The 17,684-nt window shown below is 37.9% G+C and overlaps 1 protein-coding gene across 2 annotated transcripts in view; it reads right to left on the minus strand.

The window, feature by feature from the left end:
- Window positions 1-17,684, minus strand: part of LOC133526623 (dipeptidase 1-like) — a 314,385-nt gene that overhangs the window by 60,731 nt on the left and 235,970 nt on the right. For both annotated transcript variants that reach the window (XM_061863317.1, XM_061863320.1), the window contains exon 7: window positions 7,500-7,554. In XM_061863317.1, the coding sequence (XP_061719301.1) occupies window positions 7,500-7,554 (55 nt within the window). The remainder of the gene's footprint in view (window positions 1-7,499; window positions 7,555-17,684) is intronic.

A 17,684-nucleotide genomic window follows, 5' to 3' on the forward strand; every position in this document is an offset into this window, starting at 1 on the left:
TTTACAAATTCACAGATGGTAAATGTAATATAGTTATTTTCAACATGAGTGAGTCAAAGAGCCCTTTATATTTCATTAAGGACACTGTAGTAGCTCGGGCATATGCGGTATGTCTGGATGACATTCCAACTCAAAAGTCAACAGGTGAGGTTCAAAATGTGAGATTAATTCAATCTGATTCCTCTGTGCAACCATTAACCTTAGAAGAAATTCATATCAATCCTGAATTAGATAACGATCAGAACCAGTCTATCCTTAGTTTAATAAATAAATACCGAGATTGTTTCGCACAAAATCTTTCTGAGTTAGGGTGTACTAATTTAACAGAGTTAGACATTAAATTAACTGATGATATACCGGTGATGTACAGACCATATAGATTAAGTCACTCAGAAAAGGGGGTTGTTCGCGATATGGTCCAGGAACTTTTAGAAAACGACATCATAGAGGAATCAGATTCGCCGTATGCGAGCCCTATAATTCTAGTATCAAAGAAAACTGGGGGTTATCGTTTATGCGTGGATTATAGAGCACTTAATAGGAAAACTATAAAGGATTTGTATCCACTGCCACGCATAGATGATCAGATTGATCAATTGAGTGGAAACAAATACTTTATAAGTCTTGATATGGCGAGCGGCTATTATCAGATACCAGTGAAAGAAGAGTGCAAGCATCTAACTTCTTTTATAACACCTGACGGATTGTATCAATTCCGTAGAGCCCCATTCGGTTTGGCAAATTGTCCGGCAGTGTTTCAGCGCACAGTAAATAAAATGCTTAGTAAAACAAAAGAGAAGTGTGCTGTGGCATATATGGACGATTTGTTGATTTCGGGTAAAAATTTCAACGAATGTATTATCAAACTTGAACAAACATTTCTTCTCTTGAGACAAGCCGGTTTGAAGTTAAATATAAAGAAATGTAAATTTTTTGAGACAGTCATAGAATATCTAGGACTTGAAATATCTGAAAATGGAGTGCGGCCAGGCAAAGGGAAGATGGATGCAGTGGAATCGTTTCCGGTACCAAAAAACGTTCATCAGGTGCGACAGTTCATAGGTTTAGCCAGTTACTTTCGGAAGTTTATAGAAAAATTTTCTATTATAGCTAGGCCTTTGACTGACTTAACTAGAAAGAATGTACCATGGAATTGGAGTGAACCACAGCATACTGCGTTTGTCACGCTCAAGCATAAATTGGTAGACCGCCCTATTTTAACCATTTATAATTCAGATCATATAACGGAATTACATTGTGATGCTTCAAAATCTGGATTGGCTGGAATTTTATTCCAAAAAGAAACGGTTACATCGAATTTGAAACCAGTAGCTTATTTTAGTCGCAAAACTACAATTGACGAAGAGAAATTACATGCTTATGAACTAGAAACGCTTGCGGTGGTTGCATCATTGCATCGTTTCAGAGTATATTTATTAGGACGACATTTCAAAATTATTACTGACTGTAGCGCTCTCCGGTCAACATTTACAAAAAGAGATATTATTCCCCGGGTAGCAAGATGGTGGATAGCGTTGCAAGAGTATAATTGTGACATTGAATATAAACCAGGATCCACTATGCATCATGTTGATGCACTTAGCCGCAATCCGGTGCCTATGGGTGATGACAAGGATGTGAATGATCACATTACTCGTGTACTTCAGATATCACAGGAGGATTGGTTAGTTAGTTTACAAATGACTGATCCAAAAATAACTCATATTCGAGCTGCGCTAGAGGATCCCCAATATAAAGAGCTTGTTGATATAAAACAAAACTTTGCTATCAAAAACAATCGCGTGTATCGAAAGGTGGAGGACAGCCTTAAGTGGGTAGTGCCAAAAGCGGCTAGATGGCAAATATGCCAACGCAACCACGATGAAATAGGCCACTTTTCAGTAGAGAAAACATTAGAGAAAATTAAGAAAGATTTTTGGTTTCCTAAAATGAAGAAATTTATTACTAAATATGTTAAGTCGTGCCTACATTGTGCCTTTGCTAAAGAACCTGCCGGACCAAAAGAGGGCTATTTACACAGTATTCCTAAAGTAGATATCCCGTTTCACACTATACATGTGGACCATTTGGGTCCATTTGTGAAAAGCGCGTTTGGTAATCAGTACATCCTTCTGGTCGTCGATGGGTACACTAAGTTCTGTATTATAAAACCCGTACGGAATACAAAGTCAGGGCCAGCTATTAAAGCACTCAAGGATGTAATTTACAATTACGGGTATCCAATTCGAATTATATCGGATAGAGGAACGTGTTTCACGTCTGCAGAGTTTAGTAAATTCTGTCAAGAATTTGAAATATCCCATGTTCTCAATGCAGTTTCATCTCCGAGAGCAAACGGTCAGGTAGAGCGATACAATCGCACCGTTTTAGACAGTCTTAGAGCTTACACTGACCGCATGGGAGAGAATAAATGGGATTTGAGTATAGGTAAAATACAATGGGGACTTAATAACACACTTAATAAGGGTATTGGAAAAACTCCAGCCGAAGCACTCTTTTGCAGGAGGCCTTTAAGCAAAGGGGAGGGGCTCCTAGGTGAAACGACATTAGAAATACGACGAAATGACAAAGAGGTAGAATTAATTCGTAAAGAGGTTAGTGAAAAAAGGTCAATCAGAACAACGATTACGTTTTGACAAGACGCGCAAAAAGCCGACAATTTACGCGGTTGGTGATTTGGTAAAAATATTGAAAAACACACCTTCTAATGATGGCAAAAGTCGCAAGTTATTACCAAAATTTGCAGGACCTTATAAAGTTAGTCGGGTATTAGGCAATGATCGCTATGAAGTAACTAATATACCGGGTTCTAATATTACGAGAGGCAAATACAAAAATGTTTGGGCAGCTGATCGTATTCAGCCATGGATATCAGTAGCGCAAGAAGGTAGTGATACTACTGATGATGAGCTGGGTTCAGCAGATTGATTAATACATTGATTGATTTTTGTAATATGTTAAATTGACTTATTAAAAGAGTGGTAACAGATAGTGAGAATAGTTTGTAACTAAGATAAATTACCGCCTGAGTAATCGAAACAGTAGTGCCATATCTAATTTTCTTTTCTTTTAATTATTATATAAGGGTGAATTAATGATGATGTTACTGATTTATCTTAAAATGTTATTGTTAATGTCATTGGACCGTTAAGAAGCCTTGTTATTTGTTGAGAAATATAAAACATTAGAGACTAATGTGGTTTAGAATGAAATGTCACACCAGGTGAATATTGTTAATGTTGTAGACTGAGTGACCAAATTCACAGCTACACTAGAGACTACTGTGGTTTAGAATAAAATGTCACACCAAGTGAATATTGTTAATGTTGTAGACTGAGTGACCAGATTCACGGCTACGTTAGAGACTAATGGGATTTGGAATGAAATATCACACTAGGTGAATATTGTTAATGTTGCAGACTGAGTGACCGGGTTCACGGTTACACTGGAGACTAATGTGGTTTAGAGTGAAATGTCACGCCAGGTGAATATTGTTAATGTTGTATTGAGTGACCAGGTTCATGGCTACGTTAGATACTAATGTGGCTTAGAATGAAATGTCACATCAGGTAAATATTGTTGATGTTTTAGACTGAGTGACCAGGTTCACACGGCTACACTAGTGACTAGTGTGGTGCGGAGTGAAATGGAAATGTCACCTCAGATGAATATTGTTGATGTTTTAGATTGAGTGATCAGGTTCACACGGATGCACTAGTGACTAGTGTGGTACGGAGTGAAATGGGAATATCACCTCAGATGAATATTGTTGATATTTTAGACTGAGTGACCAGGTTCACACGGATGCTCTAGTGACTAGAGTGGTGCGGAGTGAAATGGAAATGTCACCTTAGATGAATATTGTTGATGTTTTAGACTGCGCGATCAGGCTCATACAGCTGCATTAGTGACCGGTGGGGTGTGAAGTGAAATGCCACCTCAGGTGGATATTGTTAAAGTTTTGGATTTACAAAGAGGATATACATGGCCGCATTAGAGACTAGTGTAGTAAAGGGTGTATATTATATAATGAAATTAAGACTAATGAAGCAAATACATGCTGACATATTAGAGATTAATGTATACTAAGTAAAATATTACAAAAGTTAATTTTGAAATGTAATGGCTCATGTAGTACTTACATGAGAAAATAAGGATGTGAAAACTTGAGGTTTTGATAGATTAAGTTTGAGGACAAACTTCTAGATGGTCAGGTTGGCCGAATATTAGATATTAAGGATTGTACGAAAGATCATTTGATAGAATATTATGTGTTTATGATTTTCGAACGATTCATTGACTTTCATTTTTTTTAATATTGTAAGTGTCAGATAGAGTTCCCGCGGTTTTAGAGGATTTTGACATTGACGTTTTGGGTTGGTTGTTGAAGTTTGTGAGAAAAAGACTGGTGCAGTGCATTAAGAGTTTTATGTTATTAAAATTATAAACATATCTGTAAAAGTGTAATAAACATTTAAAAAGTAACTCGGTGTTTTAGTGAAAAGCTATTAGTATATACGGTTATGCTGTACAACTATTTTGGAAATTTTCTAGTTTGCGGCGCTTGCAGTGGAGACAATGGGACCTTGGTCGGCGGACATGAAAACATTCATGGGGGCCCTGTCGGCACGGCTGATCGACGCCACTGGAGACCATAGGGCTGGCGCTTACCTCTCCCAGCGTATATCCCTGGCAATACAGAGAGGTAACGCGGCCAGCGTTATGGGATCTTTGCCGCAGGCAGAGGCTTTAGAAGGGGTATTCTTTTTAATTTATTATTATTTATTTAATATGCAGACATCTCTGCTTTATTATCAACTTTAAGTTGCCTTTGCACTATTCTCAAACCCTAAATTACACCCGTCTGTCCGGGGTATGCTTAATACTTATTAAGTATTTTGACCGCACCTCTGCACTGGTGCAGAGTAGCCACAGACAGACTAGAATGGAGAAGACTGGAGGAGGCCTTTGCCACTTGGCAACCAGATGAGCAACAGTGGAAGAAGAATGAAATTTACGAGTATTGGACGGCATCTGTCTAAAAGGCTTCTAAAAAAAAAGTATTTTGACCACCTACATTATTGAAACCCTATTAATAAGATTTACTTCAACCCGCCAAAAATTAACTTCAAAATAACACCTTTAATACTAAGTTTAAAAAAAGATACTTACCAAAAGTTTAATCAGGTAAAAAGTTTTTAGATTTCTCTTGGGGCCCCTTTTCTTTTTGTGTCTGAACTTGGTCCAAACTTTACTGTAGCGTTAATCTGGAGGCCTATTCAAATTTAAAATTTGACACCAATATTTTTTTTTAAATTATACTACGTCGGTGGCAAACAAGCATACGGCCCGCCTGAAGGTAAGGAGTCTCCGTAGCCTATGTACGCCTGCAACTCCAGAGGAGTTACATACGCGTTGCTGACCCTCCCCCCCACATTACTCACCGGCAGGAACACAACACTATGAGTAGGGTCTAGTGTTATTTGGCTGCGGTTTTCTGTAATGTGGAGGTACTTCGCCACTTGGGCTCTGCTCTAGATCTGGAATGACATCCGCTGGCTGTGTCCTACCACACTAAGCGAGATGATATTCACAATGCCCATACCTCTCTTTTGAACGTAGTTTAAGGACGTACCCGGATCCAAATGATATCAAAATTGTTTAAAATTCCCCACCAGATCCATGACATTTGACGTACACCTATCTACCTTCAATAAAAGTAGAATGTCCATGTATCCAGTGATTATTAGTTTTTACCATAGCATTAACTGTAATTAATTAGATGGTGAAGAAAATAGCGATGTTGACTGTATTTAAAACAAATTATTTCAAACCCAAACTACCAAAACATTAATAGAGAAACGTAGACAGCAGTTATTTTTAGACACAATTTCTATTTTATACATCGTATAGAACTTTCGAGCAACACCGGGAAGGGAGACGGCATTCGTACTATTTCCCCTCTGCCGAAGCATAGGTACAACTCTACCTATGGCGGTGCATGTTGTGACTCGTCCGTACACAAAACGAGATCGAGGTGTGCAAGGTCTTTTACGTATGCCATTTTCTATGTATTTGTGTCGTCATTACAGATTGGATTTTGTATGTAGTGAGTGAGAAGTGCGACTGTGTGCACGTTTCCCCCCGCAAAAAATGGCAGAATGATTTGTTCGGTAAGATATCGCTTAGGCTCCTCCCTTCCGACGTGTCGGAAGTCGGTGATGCTCGAAGTATAGAACTTAATATATACAGAGAACTTACATAAAGTTAACCGTGATGTCATTTGCTAGTATTTCATGTAAATTCCATAGTGGCTAGTCGTTTTGACAGTTCGGAAAAAAATACTTATTTGACTAGTATCAAATACCCTATTGCATGAGATCTCGCATATTGAAATAGGTTAATAATTAATATTTTTCAAATTCTGATCACCGATCAAATTTCACCGTATAGTAAACACCCCTATAATGGAACAGGCACCAGTAATGGAATGGTATAGACCACTCCTGTAAAACAAGTATTTACCATCAGTTTTTAATCGCTGGCAACATTTTACCATAAACAAGAGCCATAGAGCTGTTTAAGTTTAATTTTTCATTGCTATTTGCTATTTTGAAAATGAATGGCGCCATACATTCCATGACTGGAGCAAAAAACCACAGTTTTAATTGGTTAATAATATTGAAACCAATTGCAGTAGCTTTCATTAAATACATAGAAAACATAAAGGACGAATTGGACATTCAACTTTTAAAGCGTAAAGCGGTAGAAATTTTACAGATGTCGGTGAAATATCAAAAACACTCCAAATTTTCTCTTAAATGTTCCATGATTGGTGCCGTTAACATATATGTCGGCGGTCAATCTTGAAATCCGCCAGATCATGAAATTCCTAGCCATAAAGTGACATGTGAAAATCATTGTATCGTTCCCCGAGTCCGACGGAGCACCTATTTTCTGGACAGTTTGTCCTTCGAGCATATTAAGCAACCTACTGAACCTATCCTACATATCTTTTGGTTTTATGTGACTGCCATTTAAACATTACACAGGAACTTTACAATTAGCCTGATTTTACGATCGGCCGCCAAAATTTATATCAGTTATATCTATTCGATTTCGTATAATTAAAAGAACTTTCACGTCAACACATACCTTATTGTCCCTTAATATCTCGTCTATCATAAAAACCCACGCTACGACGTAAATATTTGTAATATCCTCCAGTATAGGCAAAGAAAACCTACTTAATTACTCTATCTTCATGGCATGTTGTCCGCACATTATCGGCAGGAAAAACAAAGATTTAAGGCCGCAACACACACAAAATCCAGCCCTAAACCTTTATACTTAAGGACCAGATTACAGAAATCCGAAACCCTACTTTGCTAGAAACACGAGTACAATTCGCTCGGGCTCGCTCGCTTTGCCAAAGTAAAAATGAAGCTTAGCGGTATGAGGATTAGGTTCAATCTTACCTCTCCGAATTCGGTGAGTCCGTTCACGGCTGGGGCTTCGTTGGAGGAGTCGGCCCTAGGAAAAACAAACATATAAATGACAAGCAATTCGCTATTGTTCGCTGTATGGACGATGGCCGAGCTTAAGTACCAACCTATCTTTGCATCTTACCAGACGAAAAACAATCTTATTGCAATATATTACAGATGTTACAAGTAGCAGAGATAAGTTAGTATGCCAGACAAGTGTCTTCACATTTCTTAGAAAGAAACAAATCCCACAGTTGGAAAAATTACGCGCTCATTTTCAGTCTTAAAAATATATCATGACTAAGTTTCCTTATAGTGTGGTAATTTATCTATAGGCTGCTGACTACTCCTGAGACCCAGAAGCAGTTGTTCTGTTTTTGAATTTGGAACTCTTTGTTATTCAAAAGTTCAAAATTGATTTTTTTTTTATACTACGTCGGTGGCAAACAAGCATACGGCCCACCTGATGGTAAGCAGTCTCCGTAGCCTATGTACGCCTGCAACTCCAGAGGAGTTACATGCGCGTTGCCGACCCTAAACCCGCCCCCCCTCGTTGAGCTCTGGCAACCTTACTCACCGGCAGGAACACAACACTATGAGTAGGGTCTAGTGTTATTTGGCGGCTGTATTCTGTAAGGTGGAGGTACTTCCCCAGTTGGGCTCTGCTCTAGATCTGGAATGACATCCACTGGCTGTGCCCTACCACACAAAGCGAGATGACATTCACAATGCCCATACCTCTCTTATGGACGTAGTTTAAGGACGTACCCGGGTCCAAAAGATTGTGGAATATGTACAAATAATGGTACCGGGGGTCTCAGGAGGATAGAGTGAAATAATATTAGAAAAATAGCCTTGCCACGACTTCAGTCAGTCAGTGTCACTTACTTTCTATACATCTCGCACGCACTATTATGCCAATATGAGCGAGATGCATGAAAAGCACCTAATTAAGTTATGCTCACGCTAGCGAATATGTGAGTATCATATATATACACAACAGTAAAAAAATGAGGCATATATATTATTAACAAGGTAAAACTATTAAACATTTATTAGTACAATAATATAACCTTATAAACAATTAATAATGTAAACTAAAATATGACTAAATTAAATCTAAAATAATACTAAAATAAATCTAAAAATGGCCCCTGCGGCATAGTACCGAAGACGCTGGCAGCATTTCCTCGCTGAATCGTTAGACTGATGCGTTGAGCGAGGAAGCTGCCAGCTCTTTGATCTCCTGTGGCGTCTCTGAGTCTCTTAGACAGATCGTTGAAGAGACTCAGAGCGCCAGGGCCCCACGGACCAAGGGTCTCGACACCGAATGGAATAAAATTGTACAAGGTAAAACTATGTTCTAAAATGTCAGTAGGTATACCTATTCTAGGCTGCCTATGGAGCCGATGGACGTGGGTTCGAATCCCAGTATGTAGGTATATATATATATATATATATATATATATATATATATATATATATATATATATACAGTGAAACCTGGATAACTGAGACTTCAAGGGACCTGCAAATTTGTCTCACTTAAAGAGGTATTCCACTTACGCAGGCTCTCAGTTAGCCAGGTATAAATAAATTTCGGTCTCATTTACAGAGGGTTCCATTAATAGAGGTGAGAATAGAGGTTATTTCAGTTATAGAGGTGGTTAGTAAGTTATTTTGTTAACATTATGTAGGTATGAGTTGTAATATTTAACCATAAAAATAAGATAAAATAATACTTGTCCTTCAGAACATTGAGTGAACTTTTAAAGTCTATTTAAATTTATTTTGAATGATTCTACAAAGGATAGATTTTGTCACATTAAAATTGATAAAGGCTTCTTTGCGTCTCACCATTATAATAAATGGAATTTTCTTTTTGGTTTTTCATGTTACTTACCAATATTTTAATTTTCGTTAGTTTCTATAGTTTTAACCACTTAATGAAACTTGAAGTCATTTAGACACAATTAACCAAATGCGGAATTTGTGGGTAGAGTAAAAATTTATAAAAAACGAGAATTGATCTGGAATAAAGTCCTAGAGGTCATAGATTGACGTTATTTCAGATACAGAGGTTAATTCCTATAACATTCTAAAAAAACAATTGAACTAAAGTATTCTTGTGAATATAGTCTCAGTAAAAGAGGTAAATACACTCTTTGTCTCAATTATAGAGGTAAAAGTGACTTTAAAATCCAAAATACTAATCTCAGTTATAGAGGTTTGTTTCGTCTCACTAACAGAGGTAGTTCAGTGCTAAAGTGTGGGGCCGCACCATGAGTCCCAGCTATGGAGGTTTCTCACTTATCCAGGTCCCACTTAACCAAGTTTCAGTGTATATATATATATATAAGAATGTATTTATCTATATACGTTTGTATATCGTCAGCTAGTACCCATAGTACAAGCTTTGCTTAAGTAGTTTGGAGCTAGGCTGATCGGAGTAAGATTGTCCTCATATATTTATTTATTTATTTAGTATCCGGAGGGAAAAAAAGGACTTTATATGTACGAAGAAGGGGTCACCCACTATTCTCTTAATATACAATACAATACAAATACACTTTATTGCACACCTCAATACAGAAACAGTACAAATAATACAACACATAAAGAAGAGGTAAATTTATTTATTTTCCTGCCCCCATTTGCATATAACCTGTATAAATGTAAGTATACCCCATCTCATATACCATGACGGGATTCCACTTGAAACCGCACAAAGAGAACCATAATGTTATTGTATTGTTTGAAAAGTGCTTTACGAGCTCTGCTCTTCAAAGTCAGCGTGTGGTGGCATCATGTCGGGTTTTTTTTTCTTCCTCACGTTGTCCCGGCATTTTGCCACGGCTCATGGGAGCCTGGGGTCCGCTTGACAAATAATCCCAAGATTTGGCGTATGCACTAGTTTTTACGAAAGCGACTGCCATCTGACCTTCCAACCCAGAGGGTCAACTAGGCCTTGTTGGGATTAGTCCGGTTTCCTCACGATGTTTTCCTTCACCGAAAAGCGACTGGTAAATATCGAATGATATTTCGTACATAAGTTCCGAAAAACTCATTGGTATGAGCCGGATGATGATGATGCCGGGGATGTCGGGTTAAGCGATATAATTTGATACTTGATACTCCTTGGGTATATAAATATTCATTAAAAAGGTTAAAAATTTCACTTTAATAAAACAAAAAATCTTATAGACAGTTGAAACAATTATTTAAATTAGTTTATTAATTTTATGCGTAAAAGCTTAAAATAGTTTATTTACGATACAAGTGAAGTAAATAGGAAATTTGCAACGAGTGGTGATAAATTAAAATACGACCGCAGGGAATGTTTTAAGTCGACACGAGTTGCGAATTACCTATTCGCACGTGTATCGTACAACGTTTTACAATACATATGGCTCTTTAAAGTTTCGACATGTGCACAGAAAGTACTCATTCCCGCACGCAGGCGGGAAAGTAGCACCATATGTACTGTAAACATTATTATTTATATAATATATAATCCTCTATAATCTCTATATCTTAATTATTAGATATGTAGGAATAGGATGTATTCCCTACAAGTCTAACAACAACTAGTTTTAAAACATTTTTATCAGACACATGACTGTCAAATAACTCAAAAGGATCAAGACTGGACAGTTACATGTAAGACACGACGCCACAAAAACAGTTTACAGTATATATGGTGCTACTTTCCGGCACACGTGCCGGAATGAGCATTTTCCGTGTATATGTAGACACTTTAAAGAGCCATATGTACTGTAAAACGTTTTTCGATAGCCGTGCGAATAGGTAATCGCGAATGTAGTGTTTTAATTTATCACCAATCGTTGGCAATATTCTATTTTCTGCACTTGTATCGTAAATAACGATTGCCTGGTATCTTCTGTTGTTTTTATTTACGCCTGACCATCTCAAGTAGAATCCCGCCATGGTATATGAAATGGGGTATACAAGCGAGGACAGTTCGTAACCCAATTGCATTGTACCAAGTTAGCAGTTGCAGTCTCTGCACCACAATGTACTAGTCACATGTTTAGTTGTTTAGCTTTCGAAACTTCACTGGGGGACTATTCTGAAACACAGACCTGTTATACTCGTAGGTTATTTTTTCTGTATTTTTTCTAATAATAATAGTTGACATCTATATTGTGCCTACGTGTAATTCTGGCCGGCAAGATCACTAGATATTTTCAACTGATTAAATTTGTCACACATTTCGTACCTGGTCACAGTGACAAACAACATGAAAGTCGCTAACGACCTCATTCTTTGTCAATGTGACAAAGGTACGAAATGGGTCACAAATTTAATCTTTTGACTGTACAGTCGCCATCATATATCTAACACGCACTCTAACGCTTTGACAATAGAGGCGTGTTCAGATATTTGTGAGCACGTCGGCCGTTCTGATATATCTGATGGCAACCGTACCATTTCACGAAACGATCGTTCGACATGTTCTACAGACAGTACCCCTAGTGTAAATATTTTCGACAGCGAAACGTGACGTACGCGTTTGCGTTAAGTGTCATTTTATATGAGATTTTTGACTTTCCAAAACGTCCCGCTTGGCGCGCTGTTCAAAAACCCATACAAAATGAGACTTAACGCAAACGCGTACGTCACGTTTCGCTATCGACTAAATTTACACTAGGGGTACTGGGTACTGTGGCGGTGATGTGCGTCTGGTATGTTCACTGAGAAAAGTAGATTTCAAATCCACGGAAATTAAAAAAAAAAACTCCTAAATTTCCTTACTTCGTATCAAATAACATTGATTGAGTAAGATGCGTAAAAGCTCAAACAATTTCGCGCTTCAAATTCGACGAGTAAACGAGATGGCGCTGTACAGCTCCATACATTTTGCGGTAACACTGATTGTCAAAAGTTGACGTTTGACAATTCAGTGACCGCAATGGCGCAGTACAGCGCCATCTGTTTTGGAGGTCAAAATAAGGGGCACGTTTTTTTCTCAGACCTCTCTATTACAATTAATTCTCTTTGTTTAAATAAACAAAACCCATACGGAAATAAAAATAAACTTACACAAATTTTAAAAAGTTTTCAATTTCGAAAATGGAACGCAGGCGTCCTTTGTTTTACCGTTACTTTAATTTTCAAGAGTACTTTTATTTTAAAAGTAATACACGGCTGCAATACGTTATTCGCTATCACAGATTACCTTGCCATAGATTTCGCATTATGAATTTATTAAGCATTTCACCGTGACCGTGGTGTATTTGACCGTGTCATTCACGAAGACGCGTGCCTTGTCATGTTAGTGAAGGTTAGAATTGACAAATCTGCGCGTCATCGTGGATGACACGAACGATAAGGCAAACATATGCCGATGATATATTTACTTGTAAAACACAATGCTAAAAATAGCTACACTTATTAATAGCATCCTCCACCGGTTTGGTTGACTATTGGAAATAGACAGCTGCTAGAGGGAGTGCCCCAACTCACGGGTCCTTCACTTTTGCACTAACACTTTCTTTTTAACAAAAAACGTTTATAAAATTAGTAAACAAAAAAAGATAGTTTGTACATTTTGCTTCTTTGTGTGTAATATTATGTCATGTTTATGTTTTGTTTTTACTGATACTGTACTGTAAAGGAAAAGTTTTAATGAGTCCATTTAAAATTGTTACAATAGTTAAAACTGGCAATGTAACCCATTATTGCGCCAACATGGTTCCTATTGGATGAAGCTGTCTATGTAAGTGTAAGCCCGTAAGCCCTTTTGATTGAAGCATAAAAATTATGATTAAATATGGTTATCATTATGATATCGAATAAGATGACATAAAAATGCTCTTTTTTTATCATAATACAAAATTTATTAAAAACACCATTAAAATCATATCAAGACAGATGTCAGATCCATGACGCAGGCTTCGTCAATATATACAAGCAAAAAAAAAACATCCACAACACACTTCGTCATCGTAATATGCACCTATCCTACAAAATATATATCCACAACACGTTTCATTTATTTACACGTATCATATACACGTTATATAACAAAAAGCAATAAACAAATAGAAACCTACCCCCCACTCTGATTTTCACCCGGACCAAAAGTGCCAAAAATACCGGCGGCATTGCCTCGCTGAATGGCCAGTGATATCTGCTGGACCAGGAAAGAACCAGAGCGAGGGTCGCAGCCCCTTTCTTTCAGCCGACGCCCTATGCTCTTGATAAAGGCTTTGGCCTCGGCACACCAAGGCCCCGCCGTCTCGACGGCAACCGGGACAAAATCATACACTTGCTCGAGGTTGGCGTATTTGCTATGTTTTAACTTGGCCGCACTTTCATGCTCATACATGTGGCTACAACATTCAATTTACGAGTATTTCTTAGTGATACCCATAAGCCTAAATGCTCTATCCAGCAGAAGTGATCCGTGTTTGAAATATAAAACTGAATAAACTGCGATTACGGATGCAGAGAACAGAAGACTTTTATGAAATCATGAATGCGACAGGTAGAAAATGTTTACATTGAAAATGGCGTTCATATTTTCAAAGGAAAATTTTCATGTTTCCTGAATAGTGATGTGATTATGGAGTGTGAATTAAAAGGAGTGCTATCTTTTATGGTAGAACTGTTACAAAAGTGTCCAGCTGTCAGCTATAAATAATAGTTCCAAATATCTCCAGAGTAGCGCTAGAGTAGCTATGATTAGATTTTTCTGTTCAAGTACTCTAGGTATTGTAGCGCCACCTATTTAAGGTTTTTTGATGACACTTTTTGGTATATGGAGATTTCTTTCCTTACCTCCACCTTCCATAGATGTGATGTTACCTTTTATTTTTTTCGAGCCGGTAGTAAAGGCCATACACGCCATATACACCGCATATTACGCCTCATCTTCCTCGCGTATTCCCGGCATTTTTGCCACGGCTCATGGGGGCCTGGTCCGCTTGGCAAATAATCCCCAGAATTGGCGTAGGCACCAATTTTTACGAAAGCGACTGCCATCTGATCTTTCAACCCAAAAGGTAAACTAGGCCTTATTGGGATTAGTCCGGTTTCCTCATGATGTTTTCCTTTACCGAAAAGCGACTGGTCAATATCAAATGATATTTCGTACATAAGTTCCGAAAAATTCATTGGTACGAGCCGGGGTTTGAACCCGCGACCTCAGGATTGCGAGTCGCACGCTCTTACCGCTAGGCCACCAGCGCAGCGTCATCTCGCTTTGTGTTGTAGGACACAGCACAGCGGATGTCATTCCGGATCTATAGCAGAACCCAACTGGGGAAGTACTTCCACCTTGCAGAAAACCGCAGCCAAATAACACTAGACTTTGTATGATCTGTGAAAACCTATGTTTACAAATAAAATAAAAAATAAAAAATGATTTATTCAGTAGCAGAAGTTATTTTACAAAAATCAGGTGGGTGCCTCTTTTTAAGTATAAAATTACCTGTGTCAAGAGACACCGCTCCTCCATTGTGATGTACAGGATCGTAATACTATGGTGTGTTTAACATAACTTTAATTACTAGAGTAAAGAACATTATTCACTAGGAGTAGACGCTATAACAACAATATTAATATGTACTAATTAATACGCTCTCGCCATTACATTAAAATTAAAAACTAGTGTATTTCTAAAAGATAAATTGCTTCAAATATGATTCGGTTAATATATGATTTATGATTTATAGACCCATAGTGTTGCGTTCCTGCCAGTAAGGTTGCCAGAGCTCAACTAGAGTATAGAGTGTTAGGGTCGGCAACGCGCATGTAACTACCCTGGAGTTAGAGGCCTGCATAGGCTACGGTGACTGCTTACCATCAGGCGGATCGGACTTGTTTGCTACTGACGTAGTATAAAAAAACCGGCCAAGTGCGAGTCCGACTCGCACAGGAAGGGTTCCGTACCATTATCTATAAAAACGGTCACCCATCCAAGTACTGACCCCGCCCGACGTTGCTTAAATTCGGTGTTTGGATCAGAACCTCGAGATTGGAAAGAAATATTTATTTTATTCTGTTTTTAGTACTTGTTGTTATAGCGGCAACAGAAATACATAATCTATAGGAATTTCAACTGGCTAACTATCACGGTTCATAAGATACCGCCTGGTGACAGACGGACGGACGGACGGACGGACAGCGGAGTCTCAGTAATAGGGTCCCGTTTGACCCTTAGGGTACGGAATCCTAAAAAAGGACCCGACCGAGTTAAGCATAATAAAATGTATATAACCCATTTCCCAATAATATTGGTTTTCGTTCCGTTATTTCATTTCAATTCAATTCAAACCCTAAATAAATAAACCTGCGCAGAATTCGTTGTGACAATATTTTAAGCTACCAGATATTACTCCTATAATTCCTGGAAAATTTCGTATTTTGCCAGGCATCGTACGACACAGATATTTTAACAATACAATTGTTTGTATTGGTTTGGTTACGGTGAAAAGAAGGAAAATTTGTTATTTTGGACATATATATTCAGAGATGACAAATATAATATACTAGAACAAATATTAAAAGGAAAAATTTATGGCAAGAGGGGAAGAAGGAGGTTCATTTGGCTTACAACATTAAGAAATGGACGAACGTGAATAACGCAGCCATACTGGCAAGAGTGGCCAAGAGCAGGAGAGAGATGGCAAATTAAGAAATGGACGAACGTGAATAACGCAGCCATACTGGCAAGAGTGGCCCAGAGCAGGAGAGAGATGGCAAATTAAGAAATGGACAAACGTGAATAACGCAGCCATACTGGCAAGAGTGGCCCAGAGCAGGAGAGAGATGGCAAATTAGGAAATGGACGAACGTGAATAACGCAGCCATACTGGCAAGAGTGGCCCAGAGCAGGAGAGTGATGGCAAATTAAGAAATGGACAAACGTGAATAACGCAGCCATACTGGCAAGAGTGGCCCAGAGCAGGAGAGAGATGGCAAATTAAGAAATGGACGAACGTGAATAACGCAGCCATACTGGCAAGAGTGGTCCAGAGCAGGAGAGATATGGCAAATTAAGAAATGGACAAACGTGAATAACGCAGCCATACTGGCAAGAGTGGCCCAGAGCAGGAGAGAGATGGCAAATTAAGAAATGGACGAACGTGAATAACGCAGCCATACTGGCAAGAGTGGTCCAGAGCAGGAGAGATATGGCAAAGTAAGAAATGGACGAACGTGAATAATGCAGCCATACTGGCTAGAGTGGCCCAGAGCAGGAGAGAGATGGCAAAGGTGGTCGCCGACGTCCGTTAGGGCATGGCAAATAAAAAAGAGAATTGTTTGTAATATTGCAGTGACTTTTTTATAAGCTTTTATTTAACTTACCCTGTTAGTATGTTAGTTAGTTAAATAATTAGTATGGGTCAAATCATGGAAGCTAAATTTGACTCACTTCCCGATTTCCGATTGACCTAAAATGTTGCATATATATGTAAATCGGATGACAATGCAGTATTATGATGATATGGAGATGTTCTGGTGATGCAGACAGGTAGCCATGGGAACTCTGTGATAAAACAACGCAAACTAATTGTTTTAGGGTTGTTAGAATTTACTCCATAAGTAATTAACAGGCATCGGAGTTTTTATCGCGCGGTAAGACTTAGCGAGCTATGGAGTCGACATTAGCAATAAAATTCAACTCATATTCATTCTCATACTCATTCATCTATTTAATAAGTGATTTTAAATTTTTATAATCAAGCGTTTTAGGGTTGTTCGAATTTACTCCATAAGTAATTAACAGGCATCGTTTTTTTTATTGCGCGGTAAGACTTAGCGAGCTATGGAGTCGACATTAGCAATAAAATTCAACTCATATTAATTCTCATACTCATTCATCTATTTAATAAGTGATTTTAAATTTTTATAATCAAGTACTGGAACTTAGACGAGTTATATTGTTATATACTATACATTAATTTTGTTTTTGAACATATGAATATTGCAAATAAGAATAATTACCATGGTTTGCATTGATTATATTACAAAATTTCACGAAAAAAACAATATGTATATCAAAAGAGGTAAAAATAATATGAATATAAATTAATCAATACAAAAAAGTGCTCATTACTCTTATTTGAAATATTTATGTCCTGAAAGACAAAATTAAAGGATCGTTTACAAACATCCTTGCTGTTGTAAAATTAAAATCAGTAATTA

Source organism: Cydia pomonella, chromosome 1 (assembly GCF_033807575.1).
Source record: "Cydia pomonella isolate Wapato2018A chromosome 1, ilCydPomo1, whole genome shotgun sequence".
NCBI classification, from domain to species: Eukaryota; Metazoa; Arthropoda; class Insecta; order Lepidoptera; family Tortricidae; genus Cydia; species Cydia pomonella.